General features: G+C 34.7%; 1 protein-coding gene across 3 annotated transcripts in view; it reads right to left on the bottom strand.

Annotated features, from left to right (window-relative positions):
* The window catches only part of LOC107590791 (vascular endothelial zinc finger 1-like), a 26,134-nt gene that overhangs the window by 11,682 nt on the left and 7,299 nt on the right, over positions 1 to 7,153 (bottom strand). Inside the window, exons 5-9 of one of the 3 annotated variants that reach the window (XM_016279699.1) lie at positions 6,304 to 6,367; positions 5,036 to 5,207; positions 1,878 to 2,226; positions 1,638 to 1,650; positions 1,597 to 1,599 (exon numbers count right to left, since the gene is read on the bottom strand). In XM_016279699.1, coding sequence (XP_016135185.1) covers positions 1,895 to 2,226; positions 5,036 to 5,207; positions 6,304 to 6,367 — 568 coding nt within the window. In that variant the 3' untranslated portion in view covers positions 1,597 to 1,599; positions 1,638 to 1,650; positions 1,878 to 1,894. The other 2 variants (XR_001609822.1, XM_016279698.1) reach the window with 2 other exon arrangements.

The raw sequence follows: 7,153 nt of genomic DNA, 5'->3' as shown, positions 1-7,153 counted from the left end.
TGCTGCTGAAAAACAGCCCCACAGCATGAGGCTGCTACCAGCACACTTTACTTTTGGGGTGGTACTCTTCAGGTGATGAGCGGAGCTGGTTTCCTTCAAACATGATGCTTGGAATTGAGCTTCATCAGACCAGAGACACTTGTTTCTCACAGTCTGAGGGTCCTTTAGGTGCTGTTTTGCAAATTCCAAGTGTGTTTTCATGCGTCTTCACTGAAGAGAAGATTGAGTTTGGCCACACCACAAGTGTTGCAGCGATGTTTGTCCTTCTGTAGATTTCTCCTATCTCCACATATGATCATGGAGCTCAACTAGAGTGACCATCAGGTTCTTGGTCACCACTCTAACCAAAGCCCTTCTCCATCAATTGCTCAGTTTGGCCAGGAGGACAGCTCTAGGAAGAGTCCTGGTTGTTTCAAACTTCTTCCATTAAGGGTAACAGAGACTACATGCTTCTGTGAACCTTCGAAGAAGCAGATTTTTTTTCTGAACTTTTCCCCAGATGTGTGGCTTGACACAAACCTGTTTCTGAGCTCTACAGACAGTTCTTTTGACCTCAGGGCTTGGTTTTTGCTCTGATATGCATTTTCAGCTGTTAGACCTTTTATTAAGATGTGTGTGCCTTTCCAAATCATACCCATTCAATTGAATTTGCCACAGGTTAACTTCACTCGAAGTGTAGTAATATCTACAAGCAAAATGAATGCTCCTGAGCTAAATTTCAACTGTCCCAGATACTTATGCAATGGAATCATTTTAGTTTTTTATTTTTAATAAATTTGCAACGATATTAAAAACCTGTTTTTTTGCTTGAGAATTATGGTGTATGGAGTGTAGATTGTTGTGAGAAAAAACTAATTTAAAGCAGTTTAACATAAGGCAGCAACAAAACAAAATGTGAAAAAAATTAAGGGGTATGAATACATTTGCAAGGCACTGTATATAAGTATGCATATGTGTGTATCTGTATATTTATAATTGTTATTAAGTAGTTTACAATAGTAGTTTACAATAGTGAACGCAAAAGAAATCCAGAGCATGTATTTACAGTTTCTAAATGAAAGATAAGGAAAAAATTATCTTAATTTCTCATTTAAATGCACCAGTAAAATAAAACTGATCGAGCAGTAATGTTTACCTATACAACAAATTTCACTATATTTTTTATAAACATAAAATATTTTAAGGTACTTTACCATTTAAATGGGATCAGTAAGGTTTTTTTTCTGAAAGAAATTAATACTTTTATTTAGCAAGGATGCATTAAGTTGATCAAAAGTGAGAGTAAAGATATTTATAATGTTACAAATTATTTCTAATGCAAAAAAGTGCTTTCGAGTGCAAAAAAGAACCTTCTAATCACCAATGAATCCTGAAATAATAATGCATTACGAATTCCACAAAAATATTAAGCGGAACTGTTTTTAACATTGATAATAATAATAACCATAACAAAAATAAATCTAATTCTAAAGCATATCAAAATAAAATATATTATTGTTAACTGTATTCATATTTCACAATTACAATATTTTAATCAAATTAATGCATCCTTGGTGAACATAAGAGAGTTCTTTCCAAAACAGTCATAAATCTTACAAACTTCAATTTTTTGAATGGTAGTGTATGTAAAATGCCACATTGGGGATTTCCGATATAACATTTCAGAATGACAATATAAATGAACCACTGAATTGATTAATTTAATTAAGCCAGTTGATGGCCAAATTAAAATCTCTGTGGCATTCAATTCTGTGGCAGCGAAACCGTCGTAAATATGTTGTGAATATCTGATATACCTGTCCAGGTTGGGCCCATCCTCTTAGATTTCTCTCCCCTCCCACCTATTACCCCCGCTTCTTCCATCCCTCCCTCCCTCCTCGTGCTGTGCTGTTGGCTAGCTGTGGCTCTGAGGAGCAATGCCAGAGCAGTCAGTCACCAGCAGCCCAACTGTGACTGGAAGGCTGGAAACAGGAGTGGCTATGCCCACGGTCGCCACTGAACTGCTGCTGCTGCTGATGCTGATGGGGCAAGGAACACTGGGGTCCGTCTGGTTTGCGTGCGTGGCCATGTGACCCTGCAGCTGTGTGGGTGTCTTGCAGTGTACCCCGCACAGCTGGCATAACAGCACCCCGCCTGGACCTGAGCCACGGCCGACCCCACTGTCCTTCCACTCTTGCCCATGGTGCTTCTGAGCATGGACACGCAGGTACGTCAGTGTGGTGAAACCTATGACGAAAAAGAATGATTTTTATGAAAAGCCTTATTGTTTTCTTGTCACTTTCTTAGAGCTGTAAATTATTCAGGGAACTGTCTAACGTGATACATTAGTAAAATCCTCAATTTAAAACTTGACAACAGGTCCCAAAATATGCAGTTCAACTGTTATTTGTTTAAAATCCCATGATATGGAATTGAAAATTTGTGAATCTTTTATATTATTTTTTAAAAGTGATTTGGGACTACAGTGGTTGCAGGGTATGTTTTTGATTTACTAAAAAGAATCAGCTCATTAGAATAATTTGTTTGTAAATGGAATCATCCTGAAAGAGTAAGAAGTCAAATGAAAACATAGCAATGTTTCCTTCACCATTATTCAGTGATGCTGCTCAGTCTACAGATACACAGTAAAAGATTAATAATTAATTAACATAAGTTATAGTCTGAAATAAATGTGATGAGGTGAGACAATAAATAGTCGACATGGGTTTTTGAGATGTCACTGGCTGCATGCAAAAACATAGCACAACGAGAATAATCCAATTCTCATTTTTATTTAGTCATTTCTTTAGTGACTCATTTGAAAGGACTCACTAAAATGATTGGTTTGAATGAAAAGAATTCTAACAAATTATTTGCCATATTCGTCAGAGCTGTTGTTGAATTTTTATCTTACTTCTGATATCTGTTTACACTGCTGTTCAAAATTTGTAGTTAGTAAGATGTTTTTTTCTTTCTTTCTTTCTTTCTTTCTTTCACTAGGAAACAATAAATTGATCAAAATGTATTAGTTTCCACAAAAATATCAAAGAAACACACATATATAATAAAGTACAACTGTTTGCAATATTGCTTTCAATAATAAATGTTTCTTGCGCAGCAAATCAGCATATTAGAGTGTTTGAAGTATCATGTGACACTGAAGACTGGAGTAATGATGCTGAAAATTCAGCTTTGCATCACAGAAATAAATGACATTTTACAATATATTTAAACAGAAAACAGTTATTTTAAATTGTTATAATATTTCACATTATTACCATTTTTACTAAACTGATAAACTAACTGATTAAATAAATGCAGCCTTGGTAAATAGATTAAAAAAGGGTAAAAGATGATCAAAAGAATAGCTATGCTTTTCAAAGCACAAATGAAATACTCAATGATACTCACTGCGGTTGCAGAGGTGACAGACGTGATGCTGTGATTGGTTATGGACCCTCATGTGATCTGTGATGTAAGCAGGGGAGAGAAGTTTGCCACAGATGTGGCAGGGAACCTTGTCCTCGTGTCTGATCATATGAGCTCGTAAGCGGTCTTTCGTAGCGAATGCGGATTCGCATGTCTGCACAAATAAACAACACGGTTCATCAAACATTCTCTTTCTATTCCGATCTGCCTTCAACATGACTCATCCTAGTCTCACACATATGGCTGCAGCCCACATACACGTACATCCCCACACATATGACCACAAAAGCACATACAAGAACACGTAATTCACTGTAAGAAAGGTTTAATAAAGAGCCAAAACACACAACGCAGAATGATTTACAAGAATATTCAGGACTATATTCTAGGTATTGACTGTAGTAGTATTATGCAGTTGATTATCATAGAAAATAATACTTTTTTTAATAAAAGTCATACATGGGTCCGTAAAGACAAAGGAAAACATATAGACTACTGTTCAAAGCTTTGGGGTTGGTAAGATTTTTTATAGTTTCTGAAAGAAGTTTCTTATACTTATCAAGGCTGCATTTATATTTGATCAAAATAGTAAGACTGTGAAATATTATTACTATTTACAATAACAGTTTTAATATATTTGAAAATGCAATTTATTCCTGTGGTGGCAAAGCTGAATTTCCAGCATCATTTCTCCAGTCTTCAGTGTCACATGATCCTTCAGAAATCATTCTAATATGCTGATTTGATGCTCAAAAAACATTTTTTATTATTCTGTGATGAATGGAAAGTTAATGTATCCATGCTGAATAAAAGTAATTAAATATGTTTAGTTAAAAATTACTTTACCTCAAACGTTTGAGCAGTAGTATGTATACTATAGCAAAAAAATTAATATTAAAAAAATGTTGGTCTTTTTTTCCAATAAAGGCTGCCATTTTTAATCATGTATATTTGCTAAAGTATAATTTCAAGCAGATGGCCACAAAGCTAATAAAAATGAATAATACAAATAAAAAAGTTGGAAAAAGTATTTACATGCATGCATTTTTCAACAGAATTTTTTTATATTTGAGCTTTAACGTCTAAATGATTGTTATGAATGCTTTGCCTTGGTTTATAAGGTCAAATTATTCTGATATCTGTTTACACTGCTGTTCAAAATTTGTAGTTAGTAAGATGTTTTTTTCTTTCTTTCTTTCTTTCTTTCTTTCACTAGGAAACAATAAATTGATCAAAATGTATTAGTTTCCACAAAAATATCAAAGAAACACACATATATAATAAAGTACAACTGTTTGCAATATTGCTTTCAATAATAAATGTTTCTTGCGCAGCAAATCAGCATATTAGAGTGTTTGAAGTATCATGTGACACTGAAGACTGGAGTAATGATGCTGAAAATTCAGCTTTGCATCACAGAAATAAATGACATTTTACAATATATTTAAACAGAAAACAGTTATTTTAAATTGTTATAATATTTCACATTATTACCATTTTTACTAAACTGATAAACTAACTGATTAAATAAATGCAGCCTTGGTAAATAGATTAAAAAAGGGTAAAAGATGATCAAAAGAATAGCTATGCTTTTCAAAGCACAAATGAAATACTCAATGATACTCACTGCGGTTGCAGAGGTGACAGACGTGATGCTGTGATTGGTTATGGACCCTCATGTGATCTGTGATGTAAGCAGGGGAGAGAAGTTTGCCACAGATGTGGCAGGGAACCTTGTCCTCGTGTCTGATCATATGAGCTCGTAAGCGGTCTTTCGTAGCGAATGCGGATTCGCATGTCTGCACAAATAAACAACACGGTTCATCAAACATTCTCTTTCTATTCCGATCTGCCTTCAACATGACTCATCCTAGTCTCACACATATGGCTGCAGCCCACATACACGTACATCCCCACACATATGACCACAAAAGCACATACAAGAACACGTAATTCACTGTAAGAAAGGTTTAATAAAGAGCCAAAACACACAACGCAGAATGATTTACAAGAATATTCAGGACTATATTCTAGGTATTGACTGTAGTAGTATTATGCAGTTGATTATCATAGAAAATAATACTTTTTTTAATAAAAGTCATACATGGGTCCGTAAAGACAAAGGAAAACATATAGACTACTGTTCAAAGCTTTGGGGTTGGTAAGATTTTTTATAGTTTCTGAAAGAAGTTTCTTATACTTATCAAGGCTGCATTTATATTTGATCAAAATAGTAAGACTGTGAAATATTATTACTATTTACAATAACAGTTTTAATATATTTGAAAATGCAATTTATTCCTGTGGTGGCAAAGCTGAATTTCCAGCATAATTTCTCCAGTCTTCAGTGTCACATGATCCTTCAGAAATCATTCTAATATGCTGATTTGATGCTCAAAAAACATTTTTTATTATTCTGTGATGAATGGAAAGTTAATGTATCCATGCTGAATAAAAGTAATTAAATATGTTTAGTTAAAAATTACTTTACCTCAAACGTTTGAGCAGTAGTATGTATACTATAGCAAAAAAATTAATATTAAAAAAATGTTGGTCTTTTTTTCCAATAAAGGCTGCCATTTTTAATCATGTATATTTGCTAAAGTATAATTTCAAGCAGATGGCCACAAAGCTAATAAAAATGAATAATACAAATAAAAAAGTTGGAAAAAGTATTTACATGCATGCATTTTTCAACAGAATTTTTTTATATTTGAGCTTTAACGTCTAAATGATTGTTATGAATGCTTTGCCTTGGTTTATAAGGTCAAATTATTCCCAATGGTAATCAATGACACATCAAATCACACAGAGCATGCAGGAAAAACTAGCATTAATGATAAATGAGAAAGAAAACTGGGGGAGTTTACAGAGAAACTAGAAGAGTATGATTACCGGACATTTGAAGGGTCTCTCTGTGGAGTGCACCTGTCGCACATGACTGTTAAGATGGTCAGGCCTGGAGAAGACAGAGAGAGGGCTCAAACAACAAACACAATACGTACAAAAACACAATAATTAGCAAGGGCCCTTGTGCATTTCTTTGCTGCACACCATCTCCTTGTGAACTAGAGAAGGGTCAACACAGATCTGCCTCTGTCTGTAGCATCAAGGCTCCTTTAAAACAGCAGGACACGGTTTTGTACAGTTGTTTTTCGATAATTATGTGCTTCTATTCATTTAGGAGATGCTTTTACACAAACTATGTATTTATTATAACATTTTAAATATCTGTACTGTCACTTTTGATCAACTTAAAGGGTTAGTTCACCCAAAAATGAAAATTCTGTCATTAATTACTCACCCTCGTGTTGTTCCAAACCCATAAGACCTTCGTTCATTTTCGTTACACATGACGTGTGACATCAGTGGTTCAACTGTAAAGTTACAAAGCTACGAGAATACTTTTTTGCGCAAAGAAAACAAAAATAACAACTTTTTTCCACATTTGCTTCTTCTTCTTCTCTTAGTTAATGGTGGATTGCAAACAACTTTTAGGTGCATACCGCCACCTACTGTACAAGAGTGTGTAACATCATGTAATTTTAAGTGTACTCAAAATCTGCTCATTAACCCTGTATCATTAAGGAATTTTATTCCACATTTTCGTCTCTACTGCGTCACTTGTGGACGAGTATCATGTGGTCGAGTATCATGACGCGAGCGTGTGGCGGCGCCGGCGCTGACCCAGATCTGGCGTAATGACACACGGACTACTTTGTCGATCATCTTGGTACTTTTCTGG

This window comes from Sinocyclocheilus grahami, unplaced genomic scaffold (assembly GCF_001515645.1).
Source record: "Sinocyclocheilus grahami isolate Dianchi unplaced genomic scaffold, SAMN03320097.WGS_v1.1 scaffold133.1, whole genome shotgun sequence".
In the NCBI taxonomy this organism is placed as follows: Eukaryota; Metazoa; Chordata; class Actinopteri; order Cypriniformes; family Cyprinidae; genus Sinocyclocheilus; species Sinocyclocheilus grahami.
Note: the sequence above shows the minus strand (reverse complement) of the source record. Positions and strands in the feature narration are given on the sequence as shown.